Below are 16596 nucleotides of genomic sequence, written 5' to 3' on the forward strand. Positions count from 1 at the left end.
AGTGCTACAAATTAGAATGCCACTGAGATTAATCCCTCCACAAAAATGCATTGAGTGCTCTATGGCTCTAATGGCTGTGTTATGGAATACATACAATGTACAGTAGGGAATATCAGCCACTCAGGGGCTACGGGAAGAGATGCACATTTTCCTCTCGGACACACAGTCAGAGTAACCCATAACTAATATAGTTTGTTTCGCTGTTTTATATATGCTGTCTGTATGCATGCAAATTAGTGTTTGTTCAGTGTGTGCTTTGTGTGTGGGTGCATGTTTGTTCAGTGCATGTATGCTGTTAGATCAGTGAGTCTTCAGGGGGGGGTCACAAGACTTGGCCAAGTGTTTTTTAGGGGTCGCAAGTCAACAAGGTTGAGAACCAGTGGTTTAGTGTATACTGTAGTTACGTGCAAGAAGTGAATCAATGAAACCACATTACCTCATGGAGAGGAAAAGCTGCCTCATATGAATTATTGCTCAACAGACGATTAAGCCCTGAGAACAAAAAGCGTGAATGATGGAGCAAGATCAAGAACTGCCAGTACGACACAAACGCAGCTATCATTGCCATGACTAAATAATGACCGTGATCTTGTCCCAACGCTGCATATTCAGACACTTTTCTGCAAGCTTTCAAAGTAGTTTTTTCAATCACACAGTCTGATTACAAAAAGGGTGAAGTTTGCCGCTGCTGGCCATTTGGGTGCCCCAAGCGTAATATCTCTCTACACACCCATGCACACACACACACACACACACGTGCGTGCACGCACGCACACACACATAGACTTGCGCATGAGCGTGCAAATTACTGAATACACATGCGTTGCGGGGGGGGGGGGGGGGGCTTACCCCCCTTAATTATCAACACATTTATGATTATACGCCTACGCCTATGGTGATCGCCTTGGTGATCTGCTTGGATGCCCCCTCGGGAACGTGGTGCCCTAGGCACAGTGCGTGGTGCGCGTGTGCGTAGTGGCGGCACTGTGTCGCCCTTACTCACCCATGTATGCGCGCACACACACACACACACACACACACACACACACACACACACACACACACACACACACACACACACACACACACACACACACACACACACACACACCTCCCATTTGTTGTTTCTAGGTGTGTGTTCTCTCGTGTCTCATTTAGCTACAGTAAATACATCCTCTGTTCATTATGCTAGTGTGTATGGTTCCTGTATATTTGCACTTGTACCTAACCCTAATAAAGTGATATAAAACAAAATAACTCACCGATCTTATTTTTACCCTCCTCATATTTAACCCGTTGCAAGATGTGGTGGACTATGCGACTCCTGGTGGCGTTGTTGAAAAATGTGTCTTTGTTGTGAATAATGAAACTGTAGCACACAAAAAAAACATCACGTTATGTACAGGAATGAATGAGGAATGAATACTGATGCTGTGTGTGTGTGTGTGTGTGTGTGTGTGTGTGTGTGTGTGTGTGTGTGTGTGTGTGTGTGTGTGTGAGAGAGAGTGAGAAAGTGTGTATGTATGTGTGTGTGTGTGTGTGTGTGTGTGCAGGAGAGAGAGACTTTGCCAAAGATTTAGAAAGAAAATAACTCTAAAATAAAAAGCAGCAGTGTACACATAGGATACAGTATGTGGGCACTGTCTAATGGGGTTATTATTTAAAGGGACACTTTGCACGTTTCAGACATCAGAATCTGTTTACACGTCATGTGGACTATAACAGCATGTGGAAAAAGTAAACAAACAAAAAAAGTGTTTTATGTCTCTAAAGTGTCAATGGTGTAATTTGACTAGTTCACGCTAGAGACAGAGACGCCTTTACAAGAAAGTCACATGCAGTTATACTCCACATGACGAGTAAACGGATTCTGATGTTTAAAAACGTTTTTCACATGCGGTTATACTCCACATGATGAGCAAACAATTCTGTGCCTCTCTAGAGCGACTGATTCAGATTTGACGTCCCTGCCAATGACATCACCTGTGAATTTATCTATCCACAGCTCGCCTCTGAAAAACAGTGCAAGAAGACAAAAATGGCTCCGTCCTATAGCGAGCATTAGTGAGGACCCATATATAGAGATAAGTGTTCCTATAAACTCACTGATGTATTCTGGATCGACTGAACGGAGCGGTAAAGCTCTCATTCTCCTCCAGGTCAGGCAAGGTGTCATCAAACTTCATAGGCTTACGGGGAAGCCAGCCACGGAACTTGTTGATCCGTTTCTCCATCCTAAAAGCAAAGTTTAGAATGCATGCATAGTTGGCAGTTTTAATACATTATACACGCATTTTCTGTTTCAGGAAAATCAATCAAACTAAATTATGAGTTTGCCACTCACCGACTCATAAACCGGTGCCTTCGGTGCATATAATAGATTTTCCTCCTGAAATATTGAGCAGGTCATAAATAGTATTGAGCAGGTCATAAATAATAAATGCACAGTATTCAGCTATAATAGTCTAGTAAAGATAATAATGGTAATGAAAACACCACCACTACTATTACTACTACTACTACTACTAATAATAATAATACAATTGATATGTATTAAGTCAATAATAACTTCATTTACAGCCCCCATCCAGCCACATGTTCGTCTTGTTTTTCCCTATACTTGTCTCACCAAGCCACGTATGGTTGTGTTTTTTATGGCGGCCATTTCATTTCCATTTCATTTCACCCCATTCATTTCCCATAGTGATTTCCGAAAATATTTATATGAATTATTTTAAGCCTGGAACCAAGCCATCCCGGTCCTGGTGAATCATGACCATAAAAGATTTGATTCTGTGTCAAAATATATTTGAATGTTTAATTATATTATATACTATATTCAATAAATACCCTTTTTTTTGCAGTTTTCAAATATGTTTTGGCACCACAAAATAGCCACCACTGCTATGCCCTATAGTATGCTACAGTATGGCAACCAGGTGGACTGGGTCGATTCTCACAAAGGATGTAAAGTGAAAGTGGAAGTCTTACACTAAATTCATACCAGAGGCAGTTAAGCGCTGCTGTGCTCTGAGAAAGCAGTGAGGTTCAATGCACCGTCTATGGTGAAGAGCGACTGCCGCTTTCCCCACTGCAGCAGGCAGAGCTAGCAAAAAGCGGAGCGGCAAAGTTGAGAAAAGTTCAACTTTGCCACTGCCGCTGTGTGGCAAGAGCAGCAGCCAACTAGAAGAGTGCACTGCTCTGAAGTAGGCATGGACTACTATTCTTAAAAGGCATGGACTACTATTAATAATGTTAACAAAGTTTTAAACTAGCAGTTGTACACAAAATTAATCAAGATAATGCAACTGCATGGCCTATTTTCTAACCTAAAAAGTGTGGTGAGTGTCGTACTGCTCTTCCCTGCCTGTGAGCTCGCCTGCTGAGGCAGCTGTGCTACATTGAGGCGCTCGTAGCAGCAGGGCTCTCACTGGACCACAACTCGCTTATTTACGAGGGCCACCGCCAATCTTGGACATTTTGATAAAATGGAGCGATAGAAATGGATGCAGCTCTTGGTGTGAATTCAGCATTACAGTAGTGTTTAGGCCTACTCTCCTCAGCTCTCACCTACAAGACCACATAAAATCCCAAATAATAAAATGGCAGAGCCTTTGGTGCCTCTGGAATCAATGTTCAGTAAAGCACTGCCGGACAGGTTGTCACTGGAAAACATTAAACCGCTGACAAAATACTGGAGGTGGGCTTGGTTAACTTGATTCATAAACCACTTTCCCAGCTTGGAGCAAGGACAGGCAATTATATATATATATATTTGAATACAACCTCTACATTATAATTTAAGTATTTCTAGACAGTAAACATATGCTATAACTGTAATATGAATTATAAAGGTTATTGAAAGGGTGTTTATGACTGATTTTACATCATTTTGCTATGACATTCACACATGCATGGTTGCAACAGAGGAAACCACAGTTACTGTAGTGCAACTTTAGAGAAGGACAAGAGATTTCAGGACGATCACAACGCAACAATCGATGTAGCTATGAGGAGATTTTTAACAGTGACAACGGGCTGAGTGAGTCAGGCTGCTTTTGTTACGACTGCAACACCCACTCTCGGATCTATGTACACTTTCTAGTTCTCTCTCTATAACCAGATCCTATTACCCGAACCTCCATCCTCACGTCCTCCACTCGCATTGTTTCCTCGTACCTTAGCCCCGCCTCGAGGCAAGGAGGAGAGACAAAGAGGGAGGAAACGATCGGGTAAGCTTTATGGAATGGGAACACTCCTCACTCAGTCAGCATCATTTTGAAGCGACAGCAATTACTTATGACATGTCACACAGCTGGATCGCTGTGCCACTCCGGAGTCTGGGAGGGTTGTCATGTTAAGGAGGAGAATTTCATTCCGATTAAAACATTTCCACAAAGGAGACCTAGCTCTCGGCTCCTCCAAAAAGCACTTTAAGATTTGGAGCACGAATGATTTCTGGATCACGCTGGAAGGCGGAGGACGGTGGAGGCAGAAATTAGAGTTTTGGTTTTTGGCTTCTCTCTCTCTTTATGTTCTGATTGCAGGAGTGGAGACAGGTGTGCGAGGCAGAGGTGCTGCTCATTGCAATCAGCTCCCTATAAAACACCAGTTCAACCTCCACCACTCTACCAGATCATAATACTCTGCAGCAAGTCAATCACAGTCCACATAGTCACGTTGGAGGTTTTGTGCACTCGGTTTAATCTGTATACTGTAGTTACAAATTTCTCTTGTGTTTGCGGTGCTCTTCTGCTCTTAACACATTGAGTGTCAAAAACGAGAATATATATATTTTTTTACAAGGGGCGCTTCAACGCAATTTAGGCATGATCCTAGGTTCCTTTAAAATGAAATGGACGGATGACAAAAAACCTCACTTCCGTCCGCTCCAATGATTTGGAGAAAAAGGTCCACATTTTTTTACAGTGGTGAAAACAAGCCATTTTCGACGGGCGATCACTCTGCAATGGCGGATCGTGTTAGAAATATTATTCTTCCAGTCATTAGACGGGACCCTCGGCCATCGCCCAGACACCCTTTGTTTACATCTGGGTCCTTGTGGAGGCTCCTGCAGCTCTAAAACGATCGGCGTAAACGGTAAGAAACGCTGGCCCTGGACGTACCCTGTTTTAAAAAACCTCTGGCACTCGATGTGTTAACTGTCTCAGGAGTCTGCCTCACCAAACTGGATCTATCTGCCTGTCTCCTGCTGCTATGGCTTGTCAGTCTCAACTTTACTAGAAATTAATGGTTGTCTTTCCCTGGATTTGTACTCTGAGCACTGAATAAATAGACTTAACCATACATTATGTTTGTGTCTATGCTCTGGGTTCTAAACCTACAGCGTTTAGGTTTTGAGCACAGCTAGATTATGCTTGTATAATTGTGCAAAACATTGACATTGGCATTGCTATTGGTTGATTTTCAGGTGCCCCCATGACTTGAGCCTACAGCACCTGGAGCACAAAGGCTATAATCAAACTGGCAACCCAGATCAGCCCTGATCTTTGCTAATCAGATTTGAACCACATTCATAGGCGGCTTGACATGCAATTCAAATTGCAGATTTCTAAAGATGTGTTTCAGTCTGGACACTAACTACTCAAATCGGATATCAATCTGTCATTTACTGCACTCACAACGCAACAAATAATGCAGTCAAATCCAGACTGCAGGAACAAGAAAGATTTTCTTAAAAAAAGTTTAAAGATGTTATACTTGGTCATACGAAGGTGTCACACGCCAAAAATAGATCAACAAAATAGAGCTCACAATGCAACGTGGTGCGAGCTTGTAGATCGGCTATTTTCGGTGAGCAACAGAGTCGCACGAATGGAGTACAAATTAAGAATTTCTCACACCCATAGCGTCATATCGTTACCACAGCAACCGATGAATACAATGTGGGTCGCCGATGTCTACATAAATCTGATCTGATCACTTTTAAATAACCGTGGACAGTCAGTCCTAAAGAAAAGGAAGAGAAACGGATATGACTGCACTGCAGTCTAGACAAGGCCAAAGTGTTTTCCAGCAGCAATAATAATAATAGTACTGTAACTGAGGGAGCGTTGGGTCCACTCACCTAAATGGCATGCGGATATTCATGAGCTCTGCATAGCGACACAGCACATCCCAAGGAGCATGGAGCTTCAGGAAGATCACGTCACTATTTGTTATGGAGGACTATGGAGAGGCACACACACACAACACACACACACACACACACACACACACACACATTAAACTTTAATTTAACCGTCTATGATGTCACATCAATAAATAAAGTTGTAGTCCTATGTGTGGGCAGTTCAAATAGGGCCTAAAACATGTATTGTAACATAGAGCTATATCTCATTCTGTAAGGTTGTTTTCTTCTGTTCAAGTTTTATTTATTTATTAGGTATTGTAAAATATGGTATGAGGAACAATTATAGATTATATTTAAGTGATCTATTGCATTGATATTCTGTTAATTCTGATTATTAAGTCCTAAACACTTTAGGTTAAACGGTTAACCGTTTAACAGTTTAACTGTCCCATCCCTAATTTCTATACTGTGTCCCTTCAAAAGTAGACCAATCACAGCTCATGCTGCTACATGTATGACAGCTTGACAAAGAACCAAACACTCTACAATGCCTGTGAACATTTGAAATTCATGAAGTGTTAAAGTTGTATCACAGTTAATTATCTATGCAAGACCTATTTATTTTATTGAATCTCTTAGTTACACCAACATTGTTCATGTGAAGAACTTTTGTACTTATTGGTGAATTATTCTATTTCCATTTGACCAAAGAAGACGTCACCATACTAGGACATGCACACTAGAGCCTGACCCATGTACTGTATGTCCGATATGAAACGGAAACGTTTTTACACACAACAGACACAAACACAACGGTAAATGCGAAAAATTATGCTTGGGGTCATTTTGAAATTGTTCTATTTGTGTTCTTTTTGAATAATTATTCAACTTTCAGAGAAGCTTACTGTAAGCGCACTATCAGCCAATATATTTTTTTGTCCGTAATATAAATTTCAGACCCAAAAATCCAGTATAATTCTGTCTCTAATACACACACGCAGCCAGTCTGTACAGTGCAGCTTTGCCACTAAACAACACATTGTGATTTGTTCACAAACTGCACAGATAATTAACTTACTATCAATAGCTAAAGATTTGACTCTTTACTCACTATTTTACTCACTCTTTACTACTATGTCTTGTTTCACCTGAAAAAAGTAGACTTAATTAATATTGTTTGCGGTGGGGTTTAAAACAATGTCCACAAAGTGGAGGTGGAATTCCACAGCCTGGGTTAGGGTTAACCACTAACCTACTGTAGGGCCATACAGGGTTGCACTAGTCTGTAGAACAACAGTTCAAAACTCTGCTGCAATACGGTTGTGAAATAACAGCACTGTACGGCCGTGGTGCACCATGGCGAATTACGTACATTCGTACTGTTGTGAAATAACAGCACTGTACAGCGGCCGTGGTGCACCATGCCGTACATTCCTATCTAGACATCTTATCTTTACCTGGTGAGGAGGGGTCATTGACATTCTATATTATAAAACAGGTTGGTCAAATCATTTATTTAGGGTATAGCAAACACACCTTGTTTGTGCAGGTAGTCAGGATACTTTCTAGTAGAAATTATTCTTAATTAAATTGTTATTAAAACAGTTTTGTATTGGAATATGTCTGTCATATTTGGTAACCACGTAAGAGGGAGTGCTTTATTGGGTTAATTGGCACAGCTGTGCAGGGTGACAGCACGCCGCTTTGCGTCATGCCTATGCACAGCCATGCAAGTAACCAAGATATTGCACTAACTCTTATGTGTTATATCTTAAATTACAGCCAATTACGCTAATTATTAGTGGGGGGTTTACCTAGTGGGATACAGTGCTACTGGCTCTCATAGCTCTGCAAAATATTTCTCTAATGTAAGTGAACTACGTACGCAACTAATCATAATTCATGTGCAACACACACACACACACACACACACACACACACACACACACACACACACACACACACACACACACACACACACACACACACACACACACACACACACACACACACACACACACACACACACACACACACACACACACACACACAATGCTTAATAACACTTGAACCCAAGCACCCATATCCAGGGTGGAACATTAGCCAAAAACTAGCAGATTTACAAGCTCATGACACGTCAGAGCTATTTTTGGGGACGCGATTTGGTGCAGACGGGTCAAAATTTACAGAGCCAACTCGTGTCCGGTTTACTAAGTCTAGAGGGTTTAAGTAGTTACTTCTTAGAGTGAACTTCTTCCTCTCCTCCTGACCCATTTTTAACAGCCTTGTGGAGTAAGAGGCGGTCTAACGGCACATGGAAAAGAAGCTGCAATCCCAGAAAGAGCCTAAAAATAACTATGTAACTCCATGCAAGCAACCCAGGTACAACTGGGCTATTCAAGGAGACAAGGATCATCGGCTTCCCTTTGAACGTTCTAGATAATGATAACCTTGATGTTACTGCATCAGCAGGAAGCACACACACACACACACACACACACACACACACACACACACACACACACACACACACACACACACACACACACACACACACACACACACACACACACACACACACACACACACACACACACACACACAAAGAGTACAAGTGCTCTGAACTGCTTGCTCCCATATTTCCGGTAGCTCTTTGGCAGATAGAGTAAGAGCATGGCGCATGACAATTGGTTTTATGAATGACAGCACTCCAGTCGGAGCTACTGCACAGTACAACAAATTAAGTTCTCAGAACTTGCTAAACTACAACTGAAGCTTAGCTGCAGTGTAATATTCATGTGTCACAGTACTAAACCCTGAAATATTATGCTTGCATATAAATTAGCCTTAGCATTGCCAGTTATCCAAAAGGCTCACACGGCAAAGCTGATTATTACTGTAATTTCATACAACAGCCTGCAATAGACTTACAACAGCCTCTCCAAAAGCCAGAAGGGATAACAAAACTACAAGCTTGATGTGTCATCTGTACACACTATATGAATAGGTTGGGAAATAGAACAAAGTGAGCAGAATTAAGCCAATTGTTTCATACCAAGATGCAAAAGATGGAAGTTGTTGATCGACCATAATCTCAACCCTTAACGCTAATCCTAAACTAATTGGAAGACTTAGATAAATAAACAGATAAGTAGACTAAATAAATAATTATGAGATAGTATATTTTTGTCACAAATTTTCAAAGTGAATACAATCTCAGTTTAAACAATGTCAACCTGAAAAGTAAGTGTACAAATGATCTGAGCAAATGGAGCACATACAGTAAACAAATAATCAGTGGTGGACAGTAATGAAGTACATTTACTGGGGTACAGTACATAACAAAAATAGTATCTGTACTTAATTTGAGTATTCGTATTGTTACGAGTTTACAATGTGACGCGTTATGAGCTTGTAGATTCTCACTATTATTTATATATATCTTTTAACCTGGAAAATCATACTTTTTTTTTTGCGTCAAAATGTTAAGCAATGCATTGATATTAATGGATTGGATGGATTTTTTAAAGCAAGTACTCCAGTACTTTAACTCAAGCACAGAGCAACTTTCACGTGTAGTTGACTAATATTTGAACAACTATACATTGACTAAAGTACTGGAGTTGAGTACTTTGTCCACCACTGCAAGTCATAATGAAACAACCAGTTATGTTCTCCTTGCCTTCTTTTCCAAGTGCAAGCCCTCAGCACGGATGTTCCTCTCAAACACCTCCCTCTTCTCCGTCTGGGTGTTGGACTTCCTGTAAACCAGGATGTAATCTATGCGACACTTGCCATCGCTGAAGCACAAGCCACTGGATTTACTCCTTACCTGAGAGCCAAGGGAGTAGATGAGGATTAAGGTAAACACATGGAACATGCACGCTCATCTAAGATGCATTTTTTATACAGTATATAGTTCCTATGATAAACAGTTATACTTTGAGTTTAAAAGTACGTTGCCAAGATGCAGTTTATCCAGCTTATTAACACATTGACTGCTACTGACGTAGATCTACATCGTCTCAAATCCAACGCTTGACTGCCATGGATGAAAATCTACGTCATCTGGTGCTTTCAGTGATTACGCAAGAGGGCACACTTCGCCAACCTACAGTATGAATGCTGCTTTGACTTCCAGAGAAGAATAGACCCGGAAACGACAATTTAAAATAAATTCACCCGGTCCGCTGCAATGTTATCAGATTTATAATAATACATGTATTTCCATTTATTTTATTCTCCCAGATTGCGTTTTTGGTGAAAACAAGCTATATTCAACTGCCGATAACTAAAGAACGGAAGATCGCAGTTATAATCGATCTTACTATCCAGTAGATAGAAGAGACCCTCGTCCTCCCCCAGACAGCTTTTGTTTACATCGTGTCGACATCGTGGGTTCTGTGGGTCGTCAAAATAAGGTAAAAACGCTGCGGGTGGCGGATGAATTAATTAATTAATACCTGGCAGTTGATGTGTTAAGGGGAACTTCTGGCTTATTTAAGCATCAGAAGCTGTTTATTACCATGTGGAATATTATACAGCATGTGAAACCAGTTTATCAAAGTGTTCTGTGCCTCTAAAGCAAGTGGTGGAAGGCTGGAAAAGGGAAGGAAGGGGAGAACTTTGTTAATCCAGCGCGGGAAATTCAGTTTCAGTTTCACCCAGCTGATGGCTGCTCAGATGGTCATGATGAGCAGCCATCTGAGCCGGAGGAAAGCTGTTAGGGGTTGAGTGTCTTGCTCAGGGACACTTACACGCAGGCCGGAGCCAGTAACTTTCTGATTACTAGACGGCCTCTCTATTCACTAATCTACGACCGCTTTAAAAACCCTTTTCCCACAGGATTCAGGTCAAGATGTGAGATAGCAAACATTTTTCCAAATGTCTCTATAATATAGAGCGTTATATGTATTTTTATGACGGCCGACTTGCAGGCCTTTCCTTTGTTCTGGAACTGTCCTTCAGGAAATATGAGTTTGACACTTTATCTAAAATCACCTCTGTTCCCATTGTCCCTCCGCAATCATTGCCTTGTTTGGAGTCCTGCCAGCTGAGTCATCTTTGCCCAAATGTTGTTTAGGTTTGGCGCTTTTCTCGCCTTACTGGGGGTGTTGCCGTCCAGGAAACTACTGTCGTCACTCACCTCAGGGAGTGCCGAGTCGGTTCGGGTGTTGTCATCCAGGATGCTACTGTGGGTCCCCAGGTGCAGCAAGGTGTCATCGTCCTGGTCAGGGCTGCTCATTCCCTCGGACCTCCCATTTTCCATAAGCACCTTGACATCCTTCACAGCTACAGTGGGCAGCATAAAAAGTTGTTTATTATTATTATTATTAATACAGAATTAAACTGCTTTTGTTGAATACTCAATTCTGATTTGGTCTCTCTAGTCTAGGTGTTATAGAGGCAGCAGATCGTAATTATAAATCACATCACTAATATCACTAGGACAGTACTTTGTCATAAAGAAAATAAATGGGGGAAAAAACATGTCCACCAAGCTTCTGGTCTCATCTTGGGATCCTTGATTTCTCCAGCTATCCGTCCCATTCATTTCTGGACCTAGTGCACATATTTTTAGCTAATCGATTTGATCAGGTACTATTCCAAAAATGTAGAAGGTAGCTCATGATATTCCTTTGTACAAAGGAGATAATTAACAAATATTGCCCTATTTATATAATATCATGTCTGTCAAAAACATTTGAATCCTTGGTATGTGATCAACGCAAAATGTATTTATCCAGGCATTCAGTGTTGAGCCCCCATCAATCTGGGTTTAGGGCTAATCACAGTACTACCTCTGCAGCATCCTTGGTTTTAAATTACATTGTGTCGGCACTCAGCAGTGGATAAGAAGATGCGTTGTGCAGCTTTTTTGATCGATTTATCAAAAGCCTTTGACACTAGATCGTTCCCTGCTCTTACACATTTTGCTAAATATTGTCTGTGGCTCTAGTAGTCTTAAATGGTTTTACAGCTATCCCTCTGATAGACAGCAATGTGTAAGAGCTGGAACTTGCACTTTTACCTATAACAAGGGTTCTGCAAGGTTCCGTTTTAGGTCCGGTCCTTTTTATTATTTATATTAATGTCATTGTTAAAGATTAACAGAGGCTCACTCTATGCAACTGGCTTTTGATCATTTACAACTTGCTTTTAAGGTTTTACAAGAAGCACTTTTTAAACTCAAACTTGTATAAATCTAGAGGAAACAAAGTGCATTGTTTTCATCAGAGCAAAGTTGATTGATTACAAAACGTCCAAATTAACACTTTATTATATCTGGTACACCTATTGAAAAAGTCCAACAATACAAATATTCGGCCATATGGGTTGATGACAAATTCTCATTCAATTATCATATTGAGAACATGATCAGAGGGTTTCGAGCAAAACTTGGCTCATTTATAGAAACAGATCTCGTTTTCCCTTGTTTAGTAGAAAAATAATTGATGAGGCTGTTGACTATGGGGAATGGGGATAGCAAATATACAGACACACTGCTGCTACAGTATCACCATTGCCCATTTACCACTCTGCTCACAGGTGACCCATACAATACCCACTGTTTGCACTCATTGCACTTAACACACTTAAGTTGGCTCTATGAGACGAGACCAACATTCGCATCTTCTTCCTATATTAACTCATTGAGTGCCAGAATTGCCAGAATTATATAGAAATATGTTGTCCCAGTGCCAGAGTTTTTTTCAAAGTAAAAAAAAAGTGCTTAGGAATTCGAGATACAGCCTTTTTCAGTTATACGTTAAACAAGGAGTGGATGGAGCTGCAAATCTTCAGATGATGATATCTTGGGTTCTGAACATGTTTTTTAAAAAAAACGTCATTGGCACCCAGCGCCTTAGCGGTAAAAACACGTGAAACACTTAATGGCACTTAATGGCACTCAATGAGTTCAAACCGGGTTATGGGATTTAAATAATTTACCACCATATATTTCATCACTTTCAATTATTTATGTAATTTTTTACCCCTTATTCTCCACGATTTTAGTCCTTATGTCAATTGATTCCTCCCCACACACATTTCTGTGTTGTCACTGCTGTTGTATCTTACTGGCCCACCTGCCAGTGAGGAGCCCCCACCGGGAGGACGTACAGCCTTCGTCCTACTCCTCCCGCCCAACGCTCCCCGCTGACAGGTGCCGTCCCAGCCTGTAGGATTACATGCAGGATATCACTATCCTCCCCGCCCGGATTCCCTCCCACGAACACGGGCCAATTGTGTTCGCGTAGACGCCCGACAAAGCCGGACGCACCACAGTAAGTCTGAATATATGTCAAACCCGCTTCAATGATTACCTTTCTCCTTACTTGTCCCCACGGTCAATACTGAATTAGGTAGGACAGCCTGCAGTTTTAGTGCTCCATACACAATGCATGAGTTACAACGCATGTTGATTTCATTGGGACAAATTAGGAATCTGCTCATTAATCTCGTTTTAATTAAAGTGTCCTATTGTTTTTTTTATACTCTGTTCTTTGCTATCATTGGTTTTATAGTACACAAGGGTTAGGGTTTTGTTGTTATCAAATTTGTATTCCTATATCGTGATTCATGATTCAGGCCTTTTGTAATCTCTGCGTCATTGAAAATGAAGGTCCTGACCTTGTTGAATTAATTAAAATATTATTATTGTTAATAACAGTGTTGTAACATAATGTAGTTGACTTGTACAGATTTTCACTCCTTTGGACAGTCTCATCTGTAAAATAATTGATCGTATGCACATCCCTCCGGACAATGGGATCTAGTGGTAGCAGTAACTCACAAGCCTACAGTGACATTTGCAGAGGTGGGTAAACATTTCCATGGTAACAGCAAGCTCCACCAATCAGAGGCGTTGCTGTTCACTCCTACATACTGGTTGTGTGCCTCCTTGGTTGATTCTAGGAAATTGATCTTTCAAACTATTTCAAACTATCTTTATCTGCCTACCTTTGGTGCTGTCCAAGATGAATTACATTTACCTAAAACAAAGCAGGACGTGCTAGCCGTTCCTTCCCTCTCTATACTGGCTCTGCGAGCTATTCTGCTCAAATGGAAAGATGCTGCCCCATCCTCACACTCTCACTGGATTCAAATTATGTCTTACGTGAAACTTGAGGAAATCCCTCATACCATTAGGGGATCAGAGAAGACATTTTATAAATGTGTACATTGTATGAGAAAATCTCTGCAGTAGTCTATGAGTAAATGCCTCTACGCTGCATTACAGCTAAACATTTAAATACACCATGCAGAATTTTCAATTTTGGATCTAGTCTATAATTTCAGCTAAGGATGGGGACATCTTTCAGGGGATGAAGGGAACCATTCAATTTAATTTGATTCTAGTCCAATCTAAGGATTAAACCCAGATTATCAGAAGCAGGCTATTTGCAAAACTTTCTGATGGCTTTAATATAACCTTTAGGCCAGGGGTCTTCAACAGGGGGTCCGGGACCCCCAGGGGGTCCTCAGAGTACAGTGGAGCAGCCAAATCTTTGTCTGATAGGATAATTGTTTTTACATCAACCACTTGAAGCCTAGCATTCCTATTCTGAGGAAAACTTTAGCCAAAAACAGTAGATGTACAAGCTCACAAAGTCTCGCGAGGCGAGGCGTTGTGAGCTTGTACATCACCTATTTTCGGCAAAGAGGTTTGTAGAGGGAAATAAAAGCAAACCAAGAACAGAGCCAAAGGTCAAGTTTTGACAGTTTAAGTGGTCAAATATCTGAAAATACACATTAACATGAGTCCAACATACACTGATGATAGTGCTGTCAAACAAGTCTATGAAGCTATCTATGAAATCTATGAAAAGGTTTAATCTGCAACATAATTTTATACGATTTGTAGTGGGGGTTGGTTCCTGCTTTATCTCTCAGCTACAGTAGGTCTCTCAACAAGTGGAAAGATTAGCCATACTTCATTATTGGCAAACACATAATATATAATAACATAATAACATAATATGTTCGAGCCCAGGTTGGGTCTCACCGAGGGGAGGAGTGTTATCCTGAGTGCTGGTGGAGTTTGGAGGTCCTTCGGAGGACTCCACCATGATGTCTGCCGTCCCACGGGAAGGGAAGTTAACAGCTATTTCTGCCGCCTGGTAGCCGGAGGCCGAGGGCTGCAATGGAACTCTACGTCGGCGAGGGCTATGCCACTGGAGCTCAGACCCATGTAGAGATAAACTCACACCTGTAGAGGAGGCACAGACACTTGGTTTGGTTTTTAAAATGGTATGTGTGTTTTATGCTATTTCGATTGCACAAAGAGGGTTTACATTGACCATATTCACATGCCAGCCATTTTGTTCTTAGCCCCTACTTTCTGCTCCATTTACACGACTAAGTCTATGAGGTAGTCCATGAAAAAAAACACAATTATGTCCTAATCGTTTGATCATTTACTCAGTGGTTCCCAAACATTTTAGCTTGAGGCCCAAAAGAGAAATTTGATGGCCAAACAAGGGAAAATATCCGATCTACAAGCTCAAAATGCGCTGCATTGCGACGTCACGTGTTTTGAGCTTGTGATTGGCTATTTTCACTACTTCTTTAATATATATATATTTATGGAAATTCTTTGACTAATATTATTTTATTCATGAAATTCCTTTTGAAAAAAACACTGATTTATGTGGATAACGTTTTACATCAAATGGCCAAATCCCAACTGGCAGCATAATTTCCAATTTATTGTGCCCCATAGTTGCCGAGGCACACAGGTCCATCTCTCAGGGTGGGAAAACACACTCTGAATAAGTGTGATACATAATTAACCCATTCAGACCTGAAGCTGATTCTACCAATGTCTTCGAAATCCCAACAGTTTATTTTTTTAAACGTATCTTGCTATATAGTGGTTCTCAAACTGTTTCATAATTGTCAAGGACCCCCCAAAAATATATGTACTTGGCCACGGACCCCCCATCTCAAAATATTAGTTTCCAGGGACCGCCCAGAAGCAAAGATTTGAGTTAAAAATGTTTTAACAAATTAAAATAATATATATAGTCACAGATTTGCACACATTTTTAAAAAAAATCAAAAATGGCAGATCTACAAGCTCGTAGCGCGGCACTCGGTGCCGTGCAATGAGCTTGTATATCTGCTATTTTTGAATAGCCAAAGTGTAAAATAATGTTTTTTTTTAGCTCAAATCAAAATATTACACAGATTCGTTCCCGGTCTTAATGAGTTAATCCTGTGGGTATGTAATTAAGTCAACAAGGTGTAGGCAATTATGTGTGGCCTATAAAAGAACATGAACATGACTTTGGATTGGTGTAAGAGGAAAAAAACTGTACAATACAAATATAAAGCAGAATAAAAACATCCTATATTACAATTGCCTAGAGGGTGGGTGGCCCGACGGTGGACCGACGGTAGATGTCCGTCCGGATTTTTAAGGTTCACCGTTGCTCCAGTCTGCACCAAACTTGGCACAAACACTGTTCATGGGTCTGCCATGGGAATAGTCACACCAG

At 40.9% G+C, this 16596-nt stretch overlaps 1 protein-coding gene across 1 annotated transcript in view; it reads right to left on the bottom strand.

Annotated features, from left to right (window-relative positions):
• The window catches only part of LOC308079775 (anoctamin-4-like), a gene marked incomplete at its 3' end in the record, with an annotated part of 43865 nt that extends 28685 nt beyond the window's left edge, over positions 1–15180 (bottom strand). Inside the window, exons 1-8 of the mRNA XM_080421369.1 lie at positions 15102–15180; positions 11241–11386; positions 9777–9926; positions 6089–6189; positions 2345–2389; positions 2107–2235; positions 1263–1369; positions 437–492 (exon numbers count right to left, since the gene is read on the bottom strand). Of these exons, the coding sequence (XP_080277495.1) occupies positions 437–492; positions 1263–1369; positions 2107–2235; positions 2345–2389; positions 6089–6189; positions 9777–9926; positions 11241–11386; positions 15102–15165 (798 nt within the window). The 5' untranslated portion in view covers positions 15166–15180. The remainder of the gene's footprint in view (positions 1–436; positions 493–1262; positions 1370–2106; positions 2236–2344; positions 2390–6088; positions 6190–9776; positions 9927–11240; positions 11387–15101) is intronic.
• Between the last annotated feature and the right edge of the window lie 1416 nt (positions 15181–16596).

The sequence above is a fragment of the Gymnoscopelus braueri genome (assembly GCF_963280865.1).
Source record: "Gymnoscopelus braueri genome assembly, chromosome: 23".
Classification (NCBI taxonomy): Eukaryota; Metazoa; Chordata; class Actinopteri; order Myctophiformes; family Myctophidae; genus Gymnoscopelus; species Gymnoscopelus braueri.